The sequence below is a fragment of the Erigeron canadensis genome, chromosome 3 (assembly GCF_010389155.1).
Source record: "Erigeron canadensis isolate Cc75 chromosome 3, C_canadensis_v1, whole genome shotgun sequence".
Classification (NCBI taxonomy): Eukaryota; Viridiplantae; Streptophyta; class Magnoliopsida; order Asterales; family Asteraceae; genus Erigeron; species Erigeron canadensis.
The window spans coordinates 26,740,307-26,760,091 of record NC_057763.1 but is presented as its reverse complement, the minus strand read 5'-3'; the positions used below and the strand labels follow the sequence as shown (position 1 = coordinate 26,760,091).

Below are 19,785 nucleotides of genomic sequence, written 5' to 3'. Positions count from 1 at the left end.
TTTTATATTCGGGCTCATTATCCAGGTCAAGGTTCTTGTGTTGATCATCGGGTTTTTGTTACCCATTTCATACTTTTGATGCTCCGATTTCTTATCCAAGTTATGATTCCGGCGACTGTGGCCGTTTGTGTTTGTATTTTTTTTAAAGGTTTTTGTATACTGGAGGGCTTGTAACCCGTCCTTTTATTTGTCCGGTAGGCGTCCCCACCGTTCTTTGGTATTCTAGGCCTGTAATTTTAAATAGTGTACTTTAATTGAAAATAGAATGTTTATTTTATTCGTTCATAAGAGTTGAAGGTTTTTTCTTCTTTTCTCTTTTTGTTTATTGTTTTTGCTTTCTTTAGCAGTAAAACTTACGTAGGTTTGTCGCATTCCATTTCTTGCTGACGGGATTGCCATCTGTTGTGGAGAGCTTATAAGCGTCGTTTCCAATGACTGTATCAACCTTGTATGGCCCTTCCCATGTTGGTCCCATTTTCCCTTGGTATTCTACTTGACTTGCGCTATTAAGTCGGAGGACGTAATCACCGACCTTGAAGCTATCTGGGTGGACTCTTTTGTTGTAATATTTCTCAATTCTTTGCTTGTACGCAGCCTCCCTGATTGAAGAAATTCCTTTTTTCCTCACGAGGTCTAGGTTTATACGCATTTCTATATCATTGTCTTCTTCTTTCATGCTTGACCTTCGACATGTGGAGACTTGTATTTCTGCTGGCAGGACTGCTTCGGATCCGAAGGCTAGGGAGAATGGGGTTTCTCCGTTGCTTTGCTTGGGCATTGTGCGGTGTGCCTAGAGTACTAGTGGTAGTTCATCTACCCAGCCGCTGTGATTGCGGCCCAACCGTTTTTCCATTCCTTTCACGATTTGCTTGTTAATTGCTTCGACTTGTCCATTACCTTGTGGGTGATATAGTGATGCGAATGATTGCTTTATACTTAGCCTTTGACACATTCCTGTGAACGTACCTTTCGCAAATAGTTTCCCGTTGTCTGAGACGATCATTTGTGGTAGCCCGAATCGATATATTATATATTCTCAGACAAATTTCTCAATTGCCTTTCCATTTATTGTTGCTACTGGCTTAGCTTCTACCCATTTTGTAAAATAATCAATAGCTACAATTAGAAATTTTACCTTTCCTGGCGCTGTTGGTAGTGGCCCTACTATGTCGATTCCCCATTTTGTAAATGGCCATGCAGACGTGATGTGTAAAATCTAGTCTTAAATTTATAAACAAGAAAATACTAATAGTTAGACTTCTACACACAGGCAGTGTACCTTATCATTTATAGTAAAGCTATCAGTAAGTCCATGATCGAACACAGGGACTGGTTTAGAGCAAACAAGTTTAATGCAGTTTAAAAAAGAGTTTTGGATTTTAAGGACTCCCGTCACCTTGGATTTTTATATTAAAACGTTAGTTGATTGAAAGAGTTAGAAATTCCAAAGAATTTATCGAAAAGAGAATTGTTGTATATCAAATAGAATTAAAAGATCATCCACTTCGACTCCATGACACACATTATTTAGGTTGCACTTATATGAAGAACCAATTCGAATATATTGATTAATAACCGAGAATTAAACAAAGACTCACCCCGTACCCGTCAAGTTCGTTACTTTATTCAATTCCCTTAATTAACTAGTTCCATTACTAAGACCGGTACCCCAAGACGCCTTTCATAACTTTCCTAGTCAACTAATTGTTTTGGTTATTTAGATAACAATTGTGTCTATTGATTGTACCCAACCATTAACCCGTTAATTCTTATTAACTATTAATTACTTCCTACCGTACCCGTCATAGAAACAATCGCTTCTAACCAAACAATCAAAATAACTTTTATACAGCCTAGTTACCACTAAGATCATGCAAAAACTATCCGCAATCAAGAGTTAGATAACAAAGAATTAATAAGCTAAGATTACAACACAACGTTAAATCAAATCAACTTGAATTTAAAAGATTATGCAACCATTATTCATCGTATCACTTCATCTCAGTAGATGATAAAAAAATTTAGCTAGACATGCAAGAAAAATAAAACTAACAATCATCACATAAATAGAATCCATAATAATAATTGTAGTAATAAAATCTTGCAATATTGTAACTAATATAATAGTAATAAAAGAGATAGGAAATCGAACGAGTCTATAATGTTGGCTGCCTGTACTTGAACTGAAATCTTTCGACTTTTATTCTTTGCAACGGTCAAATCCCCACAACCAAGCAGCTTACGAATTCAATTCCCTTCGTAGCACCTTAAAAACCAATCTAGAATAAGTATCAAGTATATATAATATGGTGCTCTCTTTTTGCGGCTGTGAAACCCCACCAACCAAGCAGCTTCTCACGTCCAAAAACTCGTATCGAAATTCTCTCCAAACAACCGACCTTGAATCCCTCCTAGCCGACCTTTTATTGATATGATTCTCTCATATTTATATTAGTTTTGAATTTTGACTTGGGCCCATGCAATAACAAAGTCGGTTTGGAGCTGACATTAGTTGGAAACTTGTAGTTGAATTTAGTTCCAAAATTGAGCTAATACTCTCGGCCAATTCACGAAATCAAACCAAAAGTGGGCCGCCCTTTTTACTTCATTAGTCCATAACTCAAGTGGGCTTAATGTCTTATTATTATCCAATCCTAATTAACCATAAAATTATGAACTTGTAGTCCATGTGATTTGTGATCATTCTCAGCCGAGCCCTCGTGTACAATTTTAGTACATGTCTTCCAACTTATATATATGCAACACATATATTAATATATGTCACATTCTCCGTCTTTTCGGCTTCAATCTTCATTTCTTCATAATTAATCTTTATTTTGAACTATTTCGCCATCTTTCATTTTATAGACCTATAAGCAAATAATTCACATATTAAGTATAAACTTCTATATAAATGACAATAAAACAAACATAAAAGAGATGATATCGCATAAAATAAATATGTATAAAATAGGCGATATCAAGACGTTACTGATGTCATGTCCTGCTTTGGTAGTCTGGGGACGTTTGCGTGTAGTTGGCGTGCTTCGAAGCTTTGCAGTAGCTTGGCTGCGTCTCTGTGCATTGATGGCCAAAAATACCCTAGACGTAGTGCTTTTGTTGCTACCAATCTGGGTTCTGCGTGTAGTCCGCAGATTCCTTCGTGGATTTCGAAAATTATTGTTTTTGCCTACTTAGGCCCCACACAGCATAACCATGGACTCAAAAATGTGTTCTTATAAAGATTTCCATCCATCAGTTTATATTGTGGAGCTTTTATTCTTATTTTCTTTGCTTCGTTTTCATCCTCTGGGAGTATCCCACTTACTAAATATTCAGTTATTGGGGTCATCAAGTTTTTGCCTTTTTCTTTGACTAAATCATGCACTTTCTTCTCATATATAGATCTTTTTTTTAGAACCTCAATTAGGACCTTCTTCCTCAGGTGTTCGAATGTTAGAGAGGCTAGCTTGCTTAGAGCATCGGCTTTCTTGTTTTGATTTCTTCGTATGTGCTCAATGTCGAAGCTTTCGAATTGTTCGATTAATTTCTTTGTCTTTCCCAAATATAGCTTTATTGTTTCTCCATTGGCTTCGTATTCTCTTTTTACTTGGTTGGCTACTAGCTGGGAGTCTACGAATGCTTTGATATTTCTGATTTTCATATCTTTGGCTAGGTTTAGTCCCACTATTAGTGCCTCGTATTCTGCTTCGTTGTTCGTTGTTTCAAACTCGAACCTTAGGGCGTATGTGTATTCTTGCTTGTCTGGGCTTATTAGTCGTATTCCGGCCCCGCAACCCTCCGAGCTTGATGCTCCATCTGTATATAATTCCCAGGTTTCAGAATCTGCTTCCCCGGTAACTACGAGTGTAGTGGAGTGGGTTACCGAGTTTCCTTTTTCCATTATTTCAGTGATGAAGTCTGCTAGTACTTATCCTTTGACTGCATGTGTTGCTCTATACTCAATATCATATGCTCCTAGATCAATTGCCCATTTTGCCATCCTCCCCGACTTCTCTAGCTTTGTTAAAATTTGTCGTAGTGGCTTGTCTGAGAGTACTGCAATTGGGTGTTCTTGGAAGTACCTACGTAATCTTCTTGCTGCATGGACAAGAGCTAACACGAGTTTTTCCATTTCTGGATAATTTACTTCTACTCCTTGTAGTATTCTGCTTACAAAGTAAATAGGCATTTGCATCCTGTCTCTTTCTGTTAGTAAAACTGCGCTGACACATTCCGAGGAGGCTGCGAGATATGTAAACAGAGTTTTTCCTTTCCTAGGGATGTCAAGGTGGGTAGTTCTGCTATATGTTTTTTCATTTGCTCAAATACTTCGTCGGCTTCCTTTGTCCATTCAAATCCTTTCTTTATCCCGCAGTTCTTTAGTGTCTTGAAAAATGGCAGTTGTCTGTCCGCTCCTTTCGAAAGAAAGCGACTAAACGCTGCGAGCTTACCGTTTAAAATTTGCACTTCCTTTACTGTCCTTGGCGCTGGGAGTTCGAGTATCTTATTTACCTTTGATGGGTTTGCTTGGATTCCCTTATTTGTAACATAATATCCCAGGAACTTCTCAGCTTCCATTTCGAAGGAACATTTCTTGGGGTTGAGTTTCATTTTTATCTTCCACATGGTGTCGAAGGTTTCTTGGATGTCCACAAGTAGATCTTCCTCCGTTCTGCTTTTGATGACCATGCCATCTACGTAGACTTTCAAGTTACGTCCAATTTGCTTATAAAAAGCCTTGTCTACGAGTCTTTAATAGGTTGCTCCAGCAGGATGTTTTTTCTTCGTCCTCCTTTGCCATTTGTATTTGATGGTATCCTTTGTAAGCATCTAGGAAACACTTCCATTTGTGTTCTGCTAAAGATTTGACTTTCCAATCTATTTCTGGTAACGGATAGCAGTCTTTGGGCATGCTTTATTTATGTTTGTAAAGTCTACACACGTTCTCCAGCCTCCGTCTCCCTTTTTTACCATTACCGGATTTCCGGTCCACGTAGGGTACGTGGCTTCTCTTATAATTCCTGCTTTTAGTAATTCATCTACTTCTTTGCATGCTGCCTCGTCTCTATCGTTTGATAGGCTTCGTTTCTTCTGTCATACTAGTTCCATACTTTTCCTTTCGTTCAACCTATGTTTCGTAACAAAAGTTTGTTCCCCTAGGGTGAGTACCCTGGGGACCCCTGTCATATCCGCATATTCCCATGCGAATATATCGATGTTTTATTGTAATAATTTTTGCAGTTTCTTTTTGAGACTTTCTGGCAGCCCCTTTCCTATGGTTATTAATTGATCAGGAAAGGCTGGGTTTACGAGTACCTTGTCATTATTTTGTATTTGATCGTTCTGGCTGTGTGCCTCCTTTTCTTCTGGTTCATCCTTTGCCTTTCTGACCCCGCTGACTTGCTTTGTCTGGTCGTAGCTAGAATTTATCATTCCTATACCTGATTTCGTTTGGAACAACACCATGGCATGGACTATGGAATGCACCATTTTCATCCGTTGAATTGCTGGTCTTCCCAGGAGGAGGTTGTATGGTGAAGGTGCTCGTACCATGGTGAAATCTAAGGTCTCTGTTCGTGAGAAATGTCCAGATCTATTTCCCCAAGGGGCCATACGCGGTTATCGGCGAATCCTGCGAGTGGGCCTGTGGGTTTTGTCATTCTGGCCTTGATCGCCTCTGGTAATTGTAGGAAGCAATGTTTATATTTAATGTTGCATTCGCTTCCATTATCGATATATACCCTTCGCACCGAAATATCGTATATATGTGCCTGTAATATTAACGGATCTTTACTGGCTTTTATGCCTCCCAAAGCGGGAAAACACAGATCTCTTGATGGGATCTGTGAATCTTCTGTATCCTTTCGTTTAGCGTTTGTTTTGTTTGTTTCTGCTACGACGTGCATTTTTGGGGATCGAATATCGCTACAGGGAATCTAAAATGTTCTTGCTGTGTTGGGATTTTTATGAGAAAAGTTTTAGGTTTTAACATTTTTGGTGTGACTTGTGGTGATGAATAACGGCTGTCCCGCGGATCTCGCCAATTGTTTGTACAGCCGATTAGGTTGTAGGATTTGAGGTGTTTTAGTGTATTGAATGGCGATTCCCTGTTGGTAAAAGTTTTTCCCTCTTGTACGCCGGCGAAAGTGTATCCGGATCTCTGGGGTTTTTCCAGAGATCTTGTATGTGGTTTTCTTTAGGGTTTTTTTCTCAAGATTTGGATCCCTTATCGATTAGGGTTTTCCCCATTTTATGGTGATGTTTCGTGAAGGGTAAGTCTTCACATGCATTTTCCGTCTCTTAACTTTAGCAACGATCTCCTTTATTCAAGGAAATGATATGATGATATCTTCTTCGTACTTATCTTCTTTAACCCAGGCTGCGTAACACCCTGGGTAACTTTTTAATCTGCAGCCTTCCCAGAATGAGTTTACCAGTACGTCATCAATTAACACCTTGAAAAATAAAGCCTAGGTTAAAAAAACTATTTTTTTTAGAACGGCTAAAATTTTATTAACAAAAGGGCAACCTAGCAAGGTGCTAGTCACCAAGAATACAATTACAAATACACATTCAATCTAGACACAAAAATAAAAAAAACAACAATTCTAGATGTATCCGGTAACATTAACTGCGAAGGCTTCAAAATGAGTGAAAAAAACTCATGTCAATTACCCAAAGTAGACATGAGAAAACTCCCAACAACGAGGGCCGAGCCACCGGTTTTCACCTCGTGTTGTTTTTGGTGAAGCCCCAACCATGTCACGGGAATAAACCATCCAGGAGCAACTTCCAAATCTTGAACCACGAACCACAATTAAGACATATAGTAGCTCAACCATGATACAAAGACCTTCTAGCCAAAAAAACGCATCAACCATTTCTAAAAGGAGACTCGATCCAATCTTTCCAATCTATACTATCCTTCTTGTCTCTATTATGAATCCACAGGTAGGCTATGGAAACAATAGCATTGAAGATCTCCAAAAATGCTTCTTGAATGTTGTTGTGAATCTTATTGTTCCTAACTTTCCACAAATACCACCACCAAATAAAGATGATCGCCTGCAGCCTTTGACGATTAGGAGCAGATATTTTGAGATTGTCACACCATTCTAGAACATCTTCTGGATTCGAGCTAGGAATAACGAACCGAGTCCATTTGCTAATCAAGATTCTAGTTTCAAAAGCGATCTTGCAATAGTTGAAAATATGGTAGGTCGTTTCTGCCCCAATATGGCATTGAGGGCGTCGAAAGGAAGGTATTTCAATGCCCCTAGAAGCAAGATTGACCTTGGTCAGAATGCCATTACGTCTTAGTCTCCAAACAAACAGATTAACCTTTTACGGTTTTACCTGCCTTCCAACATCGGTCAAACACGAAAAACCCTGACATTCAACCTTCCAACATCACGTATTTAAAACACTAAAAAAAATCCCCACTTTTTCACTTTTTATTTCTTTTAACTTTTCCTCTTAATCCATTTCATTATTGTCAATATTTATCCCATATAAAAATCTCACCAAGATCTAATCGTGATTCATAGATTCTATGTTGTTTAGAAAATCTTTCTGAAAAATCGTTAGGTACCAAATATTGTTGGATGAGGAATGATATATTATTTTAAAAATCTTTCTAATAATCCTCCTAATGCTTTAACTATTTGAAAAATGTCTTCCACTCTCTTAATATCATCCGTTAGTTTTGACAATGTCACAAGTTTATAGTTAGGAGGGTTTTTATGTCATTTTGTTAAGCGTATCATTCGTTTTTCATTGTTGGATATATATATATATATATATATATATATATATATATATATATATATATATGGGGAAAGGTTTTCAGAAAACCAAAACAAAAAAACATTGGTTTTTTGGGTTTTTGTTTTTTCTTATTCAAATTATTTGGTTTTTATGATTTTTTTGGTTTGGTTTTTTCTCACCCCTACTTAGTTTCCAAATATATATTTAAATATATTAATAGTTTTTATTAATTTTTTTTGTTTCATAAAAACTCCTAGATACAAAGAAAGTTATTAATAGACAAGTAAATGTAGAGGTTGGGTATTGTAAAACAAATATTAAAATAAAACAAATAAGACAAGATCATGACCCTTAGATTATGGTTAAACTGATGCACGAATATTCATGAAGCAATTGATGCACGATGATTTTCATGATGCACGGTGATCTTCAGTGAAGAGAAACATATTGTTTTATTTGTTTTACTTTAATATTTGTTTTATTTTACCTAAAACCATATTATTTACAAGATTTAAAACTTCATGATGTTGTATCAAATTTGAAGCCCCTATATTTGTTACATATGAATATTAGGTATGTGGAGAATTGATCACTAAATTCTCTCTCTCCCTCTTTTTTTTTTTTAATTTACATCGTGCAAATTCCTTTTTGTTTTTAATTTATATGTAAGCAAATATAACAGTATTGTATTTTAACACCTTTTATTTACAATCCGTGAACATACGACATCATGAAATATTAGTATTTTATTAGTTATATATCTCTTTCCGCGTATTTGGCGGGATATAAGCTAATTATTATTACAACACAATAAAGAATTATTAAAACATCCTATCTTTTAATTCCACCAAATTAGTTTTTGATTATGTCATATATTTATTTATAACTTAAACCTTAATATCATATATTTAAATAATTTACATTGCTCGATCACTAATTTATATATTTTTTATTTTTTTATAAAAGAAAAAACTTTTAGAAAATTAGTTATCTTTTACTTTTAGATTATCAAATTTATGATACCCACAAAACTTATATGTTTAGCCAATTGTTTTTAACTGCATGTATGCCTTGGCTTTTCAAAAAGCAAGAAGGTATTAATGAGAGATCATTAGATGAAGTTATTGTGTGTATGGACTTGTAAGGGGAATTGAAGGAGTGTTTGTTATTGTGATTAAATAATAGATTATGTGTTTTCAAAATAGATTATGCTTTTTTAAAACTGCGTTTTCATAGCAGATAATCATTTCTTCACACAAACATTTTTTTAGATTATTTACGTTTTAGAAACGTAATAATCAGATAATCACTTCAAAAAGGATTCCCAAACACCCTCTGAAAGTGGCAACTTGTGCTGTTGAATAATACGAACATGTTGTAGGAGTATTTTTTTTGTATAGCCCCATCTTCTAACCCTTAAAAAGCCCTTGCCAAATCACTTAAAGGTTTTTCATTAATAAAACTCTATACTATTAACAAAATTTATAATTCATTAATAAGTACCTAGCAGCTGATTGAAGTTTTTAATCGTGCTGTTTAAAAGAACATGGGTTCCACTTATAACCTGATTTTTGATTAAAATTAGAGCGTTCAAAGATAAAAGTTGATAAAATCTAATTAATATTTTCAGTGATCAAATTCATATTTTAATGATGTTAAAATATATGATTCTACTGTATCAGTTAAACAATTATAGTGATCATGAGAAATTTATAAATAACCCGTGGTATACATATAATACATCACTATGTTATTACGGAGATTAGTTTACTAATTCATGTATGGTTACATAGGTCATACAATTGAATTTAACTGTTATTTAATCTTCTTCAACACGCAGGCATGAAGTTCAATTCATCGAGAAAATTGTTCACACCATTTCACAAAAGCCATATTTCGCCAATTTCAGTGTTAATAAAAACTTAGTGGGCATGACGACTCGGGTGGAGAAATTACTTTTAAGTTTACAAGTTGGCTTTGATGATGGTCGGATGATAGGAATCACCGGTCTGGGTGGTGCGGGGAAGACGACTCTGGCAGGTGTAGTTTTTAATCGAATAGCCAATCAATTTGATGGCAAGACTTTTGTTCAGAATGTTAGAGAACGCTCACAAGACTCCAGGGGTTTGCAGGATATGCAAAAACAGATACTTACTTCTGTGTTTAGCGATCAAAGCATTGCCGTTCCAAGTGATTTTGAGGGGCGTAATATGATGAAAAGGAGGATGCCTAGTATAAAAGTTCTTATAGTTCTAGATGATGTGAATGATATGAAGCAACTTGAGGCGTTAGCAGAACCAAGTTGGTTTAAGCCAGGAAGTAGAATCATCATTACATCAAGAGATAAGCATGTATTGGTAGCCCATGGAGTCCAGAGTCACAATATTCATGATGTTAGTACGCTATCAGATGAGGATGCAATTCGTCTCCTTAGTAAGTATGCTTTTAAAACAGAGAGTCCAGCTCACGGTTATGAAGAGCTATCTAAAAAAGTTGTAAGATATGCTGCTGGTCTTCCCTTAACCATCAAAACTTTAAGTTCATCTCTTCATGGTTGTCCTGTGCAAGAATGGGAAGATGCCATCAAAAGACTAGAAACAATTCCATGGGGTGATACCTTGAATATATTGAAAGTAAGCTATGATGCTCTAGAGGAGGATCTAAAAGAGATATTCCTACATGTTGCTTGCCTATTGAAAGGCCTATGGAAGAAGAGAGCAATCCGAATACTAGAAAGTTTAGGATTTCGTGCTAAATTTGGTTTAGGCATTCTTGAGCAGAAATCCTTAATTATTCTCCGTGATAGTCATCATCGTAATGATTATGATTATGATAATGATGAAAAGGAGTTGGACATGCACGATCATATAGAAGAAATGGGAATGCATATTGTTCGCAGTCTGCATCCTGACGAGCCTCAGCAACATAAGCTACTATGGATTAGAGATGAGATTGAAGATATAATAGAAAAAGACATGGTAATTAAGGTTCCAGTTTATTTTGTAATCTTGGGAGATACCATGTTTATATTTGTTATGACAAACTTTTCATGTCAGTATTCTTTTTATATAACAGGGAACCAAAGCAATAAGAGGTATAAAACTGGTGGAAACGGATCTCCCTCCAGCTAAAATTTCGCAGAGTCTTAGAAAGATGAGTAGACTATGTTTTCTTCACGTGGAGTTTCTAGATGAAACAACTGATACAACTCTGATACAATCTCGATCTAATTATAGCAGGCGGGTATATGAATATTTTACTTCCAAATACCATCTTCCAAATAGTTTACAATTTCTACATTGGCATAGATACCCTTGTAGGTATTTACCTAATACATTTCAAGGAGATAACCTTGTTGGGATTTACATGCCTGATAGCTCTATCCGTCAACTCTGGAAAGGGGGAGAAAAAAAGGTAGAATACTCGCTAATTTGTTTAATTGATCTGTATGGTGCTATATATATTTTATTTATTTATATTAATCTCATTTTATTTCTTCTTTTGATAGGTTCTTCCCAAACTCAAGCTCCTTAACCTTAGTGGTTCTAAATTAAAAACCTTTGACTCAGCGATGACTCCAAATCTTGAAGCATTACTTCTTCGTGAATGTGAAAAGTTGGTAGAAGTCAACATTTCTGCTGAATGTTCGCATGTCAAGAGGCTAGACGTATCCAAATGTACAGCCTTAGAAAAACTCACCATTTCCAATGAATGTCAGAATCTTGACGAGCTGGAGCTGGACCATTGCGAATCCTTGAGAAAATTTCAATTGCATGTGGAATGTCCACGTCTGAGGTACCTCTTCCTTTACGATACTAAGTTATGTAGCTTCAACCTTGGGATGGCCCCTAATCTGGAGAGGCTATCAGTTTATTATTGTAAATACTTAAAGGAACTCGTCATCCCAGTTGAATGTGGAATGCTGACTCACCTCTACCTCAATAATAACAATAAGTTACGTAGCTTCAACCTTGGGATGGCCCCTAATCTGGAGGTGTTAGAAGTTGAATATTGTAAAGAGTTGGAGGAACTCGTCATGCCTGTTGAATGTCCAATGCTGACTAAACTCTCCCTCTTTTGTATCAATAAGTTACGTAGCTTGAACCTTGGGCCGACTCCTAGTCTGGAGTTGTTATCAGTTGAATTTTGTACAAACTTGGAGGAACTCGTCATGCCGGTTGAATGTCCAATGCTCACTAAACTCTCCCTCAATTTCACCAAGTTACGTAGCTTGAACCTTGGGATGGCCCCTAATCTGGAGGTGTTATCAGTTAAAGATTGTGAAGAGTTTGAAGAACTCGTCATGCCTGTTAATTTTCCAATGCTCAGAGACCTCGCCCTCCGTGACACCAAGTTGCGTAGCTTCAACCTTGGGCTGACCCCTAATTTGGAAAAGTTGCTACTTAAAAATTATGAAGACTTTGAAGAAGTCCTTTGTATGCCTTTTGAACTTCCAAGGCTGAGAGTCCTCTCCCTCCACCATTATAAGGATGAACATTATGGGTCGTTTTCATATCTACCGGAGAAGTTAAAGAGTCTGGAGAAGTTGCGTCTAAGGTTTGGAATGATGAAGCGTCTTCCAGATAGCATTTATATGTTGAAGCATCATCTGACAGTACTTGACCTTGGATATTGTAGGAAGCTAGAGGAGTTACCCGAGGATCTGGATAGATTGGAGTGTTTAGAGGAGTTAATCCTACAGGATTGTAGATCCTTACGGAGTATTCCTGACTGCATCTGTAACATGACTCGTTTGAAAATATTAATTCTCTGGTATTGCTCTAAGCTTGAGGAACTGCCTGATGAGTTTAGATGCTTACAAAGTTTGAAAGTGTTGGACGTCAAAGGGATAGCAGATAGGTTAAAGAATCTTCCAGAGAGCATTTCCCACATAAAAAATCTTGAGGTCAAGAGATAGCTGGAAGCTAGGTTTTATTATTCGGGAATCTTCCAGAGAGCATTTCCTAATTAACATTCATGGCTTGTACATTTGTTTGTTTCCTAATTAACATTCCAAGCTGCTCTGTCACGTGTAATTGTATCCGGTGGAATAATGTACAATTTGTTTCTGCAAGAAACCAATTTGTCTCAAAACTAGTTCATGGGTGAAAGAACCGGTTGGGGCAGGACAAAATGCACCCGTTCTGTTTGGGTATGAACTTGGCCGGGTTCACATTGGATTTTAACAACATTTTTTTTATTTTAACAACATTTTTATTTTATAAAATTTTGTGTTCGTGTATGTTTGTTTGCCCACCAATTATTTGATGAAATGTCTGTGAAACCTATTTATTTATTTGGATAATACCCAATTGTTTGCATTATCATGATCAGATATATATATAATATATATATATATATATATGCATACATTTGGCTTAACAAGGTGGTTGAAATTTTCCTATGCGTAGTCAGATTTTTGACTGTAAAGAACAAGAACGAGACTTAATCATGTCGGTTCATTGAACTTAAAGAACGGTTATATAGATTTGTGTTTTATTGTTAGCCTAAGTTTGCTTGTCACTGGGGTATTTTGAGATTTTAAACAACTGTTTACTTTTTAGTAGTGAGTACTGAGTAGGAATCACTAACATTTGCTTGGATGTTGGCTTTTGAAATATAACCATTGTGATATGTAATCGTAATAATTAACCGAGTAGCACTGATTTAGCATTTAAACTTTTTCAGGAACAATTTATCTGTTTAGTTAAGTCATGAATATTAGTAAGTAACTAAGTATCTGCATTGAGTTTATCTTATGCATGTAACTTCTATATACATCATACTTCATTTAATTTTACCTTTTTACTTTAGATAAAAACATGATGAAAAAATGGTACTTGGCTGTACGGGTTGACCCGAATCATTTGACACGTGACCTATTCTGACCTAATATTCAAAGTTGCTTTTTTGGACAAGACCTGATCCATTTTTACCTATTACGCAATCAATCATTCCGACCCAACCATTCTACATTGCGACCCCTAAGAATAATTTAATTTTTTGCTAAACTCTGTCTCGAATCTTAATTACTATTCTGCCCTTTGCCCGCACTTCAGAGTCAAATATTTGAATCTTTGATTGACTCGCTTTCCATTGTATCTCGTTTTCATATTCAATTATTCCAGAATTTGTGGAAGTCTTAGGGCTTGTTGTAGCATGGTTACTGCCCGTGTGCCTATAATAAGGTTTTTTATGTCTGTTGGTTTGTGGTATCCAATAGTGTGGACTGTTTTATAGTTATCATTTTATGTTTACATTTATATGTATCTCAACTGTTTTCTTAATATTTTGCGGTGTGGCTGTCATTTTAGCTTATGTAGCATGCTAACTATTCAAGGATGTCTTAACATTTGCAGAATTCTGCTAAATGTACTCTGAATGGCACTTCTTAATCGATTTCTCATCCAAAACAAGCACTATCACCATAACTTTTACCTTTGTTGATGCCAGAGTTAAATGGATCCGAGATGCCTACCTTAAACTTGCTGTTGAAAAGGAGAAAAACATAACCTAATCATCCCCCAGCCCTCTAAAGCCATCTCTCTTTATTCTGCATCCGTTTACAAAACCATATTCGATCTTCCCATCACCGCTACAAATTTCTTTAAAAATTAGTCTTCCGTATTTGATATCTTCCAACCCTCCAAACCATTTTCCCACCCTCACTTAAACTCACTCCACAAGCTCTAACTGTACCCAATGAAGAACCCAAATTTCATAACTCTTCCAGTTACTGTACAGATGTGGCTGAGAGATAAACAAAACTGTTAGTGCTCACATGAGCAAAAAAGCTTCCCTTAGATATTATTGATTTGATACGATTTGATCTTGGCTTGCCACACGATTCTACCCTCACATTTCTTCATGAATTTCCAAAACATTTTCAGATTTGTAATATGGATAGTAATTCAACGGGCTCTGTAGTGTTTGGTCTAGAATTAGTCTCGTGAAGAGATAATCTTTCAACCTCAGTGTTGCAGAGAAAAACAATGGAGGAAAGTTATGGTATTAAAAGGCAAATGCCCATTAAGTTTCCAATAAATTTACCAAAATGGTTTGATTTACAAAAGAAAGTGAGAATTTGGGTGCAAGAGTGGCAGAATATGCCTTACATATCATCATATGAAGATGCATTCTTCTTGTCACCAGTGATCAAGCAGGGAAGTGGATAGTGGCTGTATTACACGAGTTGCTGCATCTTTTTGTATCGAAGAAGACATAGAAGGGAAACTTATTGGCTTTAGGGATTATTTGGGATTTTGGCGGAGGTTTAAAAAGGCGTGGGTGGCTAGGTGCACCATCTTGGAATCTTTTATGTTTCAAACAAGATGGATTAGGACACAAACTGTGGTTTTACGGGAAGCTTGTAAAAAGAATCTCTTGGCTCAAAGACATTTGTTAATGGACTTGAGGTGTCGGTATCTGTATTTGCAACTTATGAACCAGAGAGTGAATGTAAAGAGAAAATATGGACTCCAAGTTAGTTACAGTAACAGACACAAGGGTTCTTTTAAGCGATGTTCTAAATGCGTGTTTCATACTCCTGAGTACTGACCGTGAAGCGTAGACCTGGAAGTGTAGGTGTAAGGTGTAACTGCAACATTGCTGGAATTTTGGATTGATGGATAATTCACATTCTCAAAGCCTTAACATCGATCGAAGGATGACGTGGCTAATCTGATGTGGAAATTAAGAATTGACCCAGTTTTATTTGAGTTTTTCTCTGCATGGAATAAGACCGATTCTAAAGGAGGACGTGGGCTGTTTTGAACGTTGCACGATCTCCATGATATTGGTGCTATTTTTTAGTTGATCAGTTGTGATAGATATCTAGTACTCTAGTATTTAAATTAATGTTTGTTTGCTTTCTCAATTATTCGTCGAAATTGCTGTAACCCATAAAGCCTTTTGCTAAGTTTAATAATACAGCAAACTTTTGACTCATTGTTGCTTATTTTTATTCTTGTTTATTTCGATCCTACTTCCTGTGATTCCAACATTTTGGTATCCAGAGCAAGGTTTATCCTTTTATCTCTACCATTGTTATATGCCAAAATATCCAAAGTTTAACACCATGTCCCTAGTCACAAGTTCCTCAAATCCACCAAAAGAAACAACCCTACCCTTCCAAGTACCAATTCTCACAGCTACAAACTACACAACATGGTCCATTAAAATGGAAGCAATATTAGATGCACAAGGGCTCTGGGAGACAATAGAGCCCGAGGAAAAGGCTGTCATTGATGCGAAGAAGAGCAAGACAACTCGTGCATTTATATTTCAAGCGATCCCTGAAGAAATTATCTTGCAGGTGGCAAAGAAGAAAACCGCGAAGGAGGTTTGGGAGTCGTTAAAAACACGTTATGTGGGAGTTGAACGTGTGCAAAAGGCTCGCCTACGGTACAAAAGTGAGTTTGAAGCACTCCGTATGCGAGAAGGAGAAACTATTTATGAGTATAGTGGAAGGTTGTCGGCTATGATATCAAAATATAAACTTGTTGGTGCGATTTTGGAAGATGAGGAATTGGTGCGAAAATTGTTCGATACGGTGACTGATAAATTCATTCCCATGATGGCCGGTGCGAAACAATTTATTAAAATGGAGGAGGTGACTTCGATGAAGCTATTGGCAGACTTAAAGCTTACGAGGATCGTATAAAGTTGAGAAAAAGGATCAACACCAGGAGAATCTTCACTGCTGTTCTCCAAGATAGAAAGTCAAGGTGGTGGTAAAAGCAACAACAAATGGGGTGGTAATCGAGCATGTGGCTCAAACAGTGAACGTGGAGGCAAGACTGGATCAAGAGGCAGAGGGTCCTCGCGAGGAAGAGGCTTTCGTGGTTCAAGTAGTTCTTTTAATGAGTTTAGTAAGAACTACAAAGCACGTGACAAGAAGAATGTCAAGTGCTACAATTGTCAAGGTTTCGGTCACTATGCCGCCGAGTGTAAGATGGAAAAGAAAACTGAACCTGAGGCACATCTTACAAGAGATGACGACGATGATGAGCCGACCCTCATGTTAGCTGTAGCCGGAGAATGGGACGATGAGTTTGTAACGTTGGAAGAGCCGAAAGTATTTCTTCAACAAGAGAATGAACATGAGGAAAGAAGAGATTTGTGGTACCTTGACAATGGACCAAGCAACCATATGACGGGAAGAAAAGATGTCTTTGCTGAGTTAAATGAGAATGTAACCGGGAAAGTTCGATTTGGTGATGGGTCCAGGGTGGAGATTAAAGGCAAAGGAACCATTTTGTTCCAATGCAAGAATGGAGATCAACTTACCATTCGTGAGGTATATTATATTCCAGCTCTTACTACCAACATTTTAAGTCTTGGGCAACTCACTGAGGTGGGTTATGATGTATGTATGCATAGAGAATTCCTAAAACTTTATGACATAAGAAATAGATTGGTGATGAAGGTTGAAAGAAGTAAGAACAGGTTGTATAAGATCAAGTTATCAACCACAAAACCCGTCTGTTTGTCTGCTTGTTTAGTTGAAGATGAGTGGTTATGGCATGCACGCTTGGGGCTTGTAAACTTTCAAGATCTGGAACTCATGTGAAGAAAGATTATGTGAAAGGAGTGCCAATGTTATCACTCTCAAAGCAACTGTGTGAAGCTTGTTTGGTTGGGAAGCAAACCCGACAGCCATTCCCGAGTGAGGCTGAATGGAGAGCAACGAAGCCGTTTGAACTCATACACGCTGATTTATGCGGGCCAATAACACCAACATCATTAGGAGGTAATCAATGTTTTTTGTTATTGGTTGATGCTTTTGGTCGTTACATGTGGGTATATTTAATTAAAAGCAAAAATACTGCATTTGGTTGTTTTAAGAAGTTTAAGGCTTCTGTTGAGAAAGAAGGGAAATATCGTATCAAAACATTACGAACTGACCGCGGTGGTGAGTTTAACTCAGAAGCTTTCGATGATTTCTGTCATCATGAAGGCATAAGGCGCCATACAACTGCACCTTATACCCGGCAGCAAAACGGGGTTGTGGAGAGAAGAAATCGAACTGTGATGAACATGACTCGATCTATGTTAAAGTCGATGAATGTTCCTCATCAGTTGTGGGGAGAAGCTGTGAGACATGCAGTGTTTGTACTAAATCGACTTCTAACAAAGGCAGTAAAGAACATGACTCCATTTGAAGCTTTATAGAAGAAAAAGCCAAATTTAAAATTTCTAAAGGTTTTTGGGTGTGTAGCTTTTGCAAAAAAAGTTAAAACGCATTTGGGAAAATTGGAGGACAGGAGTGTTAGAATGGTATATGTAGGAATGGAGCATGGAAGTAAAGCCTAGGTTGTACAATCCAAAGGAGAAAAAGATTGTAGTGTCGAGAGATGTACAATTTGATGAAGCAAAGTCATGGGATTGGGTGTTAAAAGATGCAAAAGATGACTCAAGTACATGCATGGGGCAGAGTACTATCCTAGAAAATATGCAAGTTCCAATTAATATTGGGGATAGTACAAAAACTAAAGAGAGAGATGGAAGTGAAAGGGACGGTTCTATGGACAATTTTTGTCCACGTGAAGAAGCTACTCCACCATCCCCATCCATTAATTTAACCACTCCTTTAAGTGCTTTTGCAGGTGGTCCCATACATTCTTATCAAAGTGAAAGTGTAGATGCAAGTTCTAGCATAAATTTAGAATTGAAAAGTGCAGCATCTTTTGATCATGTTCCAGTGAGGGGAGTAAGAACCCTTCAAGAGATTACTCAAAAAACAACAGCCATGACAAATGAAGAGGTGCAAGCTATGTATGAAAGAGAAAGACTTCTATTAGCTGAAGGAGAACCCGTTTCAGTAAAAGAAGCTATGGAAGATGCGAATTGGCAGAAAGCAATGTTAAACAAGTTGGATTTGATAGAGAAGAACAAGACCTGGACTCTAACCAGATTACCAGCTGGTAGAAAAGAAATAGATTTGAAGTGGGTTTTCAAGCTAAAGAAAGATGCAAACGGAAATGTGACAAAGCATAAGGCAAGGGTAGTTGCAAAGGGCTATGTCCAACATAAAGGTGTTGACTATGAAGAGGTGTTTGCACCAGTAGCTCGAATGGAAAGTGTCCGGGTGATCTTGGCTATAGCAGCTTCAAGAGGTTGGTTTGTACATCATTTAGATGTAAAGTCAGCTTTCTTGAACGGTGAACTTCGAGAAGAAGTTTACGTATCACAACCAGAAGGTTTCGAGATCAAAGGCAAAGAAGAGTATGTCTATAAATTGCATAAGGCTCTCTATGGGCTTAAGCAAGCACCACGTACTTGGAACTCGAAGCTTGACAAGACCTTGAAAGAACTTGGTTTTACCAAGTGTGTTCATGAACCGGCGGTTTACACCATAAAGCGTGAAGGTTTGTTGTTAATTTTGGGGGTCTATGTTGATGATCTGATTGTGACAGGTACAAGGGAGAAAGATATTCTCAGTTTTAAAGCCAAGATGAAAGCTTGTTTCGATATGAGTGATTTGGGGATGCTAACGTATTATCTTGGTATTGAAGTTAAGCAGGACAAAACAGGAATCACTCTAATGCAAAGTGGGTATGCAAAAAAGCTTTTGAAGATGACAGGTATGGAGAATTATAACATAAGTCGGTATCCTATGGAAAACAAGTTTCAGTTAACCAAAGAAGATGATGGAAAGTGTGTCGATCCAACTCAATACAGAAGCACAATTGGGAGTCTTCGTTACCTACTTCACACTTGACCCGACCTTTGCTATTCAGTTGGTGTAGTAAGTAGGTTTATGGAGAAGCCCAAGGAGTCGCATCATGCAGCAGTTAAACACGTTCTGAGATACTTAAAGGGTACGTTGACCACTGGTTTGAAGTATGAAGTCGGGGGAGATGGAAAACTTGTTGGCTACAGTGATAGCAGTTTTGGTGATGACAAAGAAGGAAGGAAGGGAACTACTGGAACCATCTTCTACTTATCAGGTAATGCTATCACGTGGTCATCTCAAAAACAACGAACAGTGGCCCTCTCCTCGTGTGAAGCTGA

General features: G+C 37.2%; 2 protein-coding genes and 1 pseudogene across 2 annotated transcripts; all 3 read left to right on the top strand.

Moving 5' to 3' along the window:
- Positions 1-9,701: 9,701 nt before the first annotated feature.
- On the top strand, positions 9,702-12,688 carry LOC122591793 (disease resistance protein RUN1-like). Its single transcript, XM_043764030.1, has 4 exons — positions 9,702-10,748; positions 10,846-11,009; positions 11,091-11,184; positions 11,279-12,688. The coding sequence occupies exons 1-4, from the start codon at positions 9,702-9,704 to the stop codon at positions 12,686-12,688; spliced, it is 2,715 nt and encodes a 904-aa protein (XP_043619965.1).
- Positions 12,689-14,140: 1,452 nt separating this feature from the next.
- Positions 14,141-15,327, top strand: LOC122591792 (annotated as a pseudogene).
- A 622-nt stretch (positions 15,328-15,949) lies between these two features.
- LOC122591791 lies at positions 15,950-17,341 on the top strand. The gene is made up of 2 exons (XM_043764029.1): positions 15,950-16,381; positions 16,484-17,341. Exons 1-2 carry the CDS (start codon positions 15,950-15,952, stop codon positions 17,339-17,341), a joined length of 1,290 nt encoding a protein of 429 aa, XP_043619964.1.
- Positions 17,342-19,785: the final 2,444 nt, after the last annotated feature.

What these genes read in the sequence shown, in the direction of transcription:
- LOC122591793 (XM_043764030.1), top strand. Translation starts at nt 9,702, where the DNA reads ATGACGACTCGGGTGGAGAAATTACTTTTAAGTTTACAAGTTGGCTTT. An exon ending in TCTCGATCTAATTATAGCAG is followed by an intron (nt 11,010 to 11,090) that starts GCGGGTATATGA and finishes ATACCCTTGTAG; the next exon opens with GTATTTACCTAATACATTTC. An exon ending in GGAAAGGGGGAGAAAAAAAG is followed by an intron (nt 11,185 to 11,278) that starts GTAGAATACTCG and finishes TTCTTTTGATAG; the next exon opens with GTTCTTCCCAAACTCAAGCT.
- LOC122591791 (XM_043764029.1), top strand. Translation starts at nt 15,950, where the DNA reads ATGGAAGCAATATTAGATGCACAAGGGCTCTGGGAGACAATAGAGCCC. An exon ending in AATTTATTAAAATGGAGGAG is followed by an intron (nt 16,382 to 16,483) that starts GTGACTTCGATG and finishes CTGTTCTCCAAG; the next exon opens with ATAGAAAGTCAAGGTGGTGG.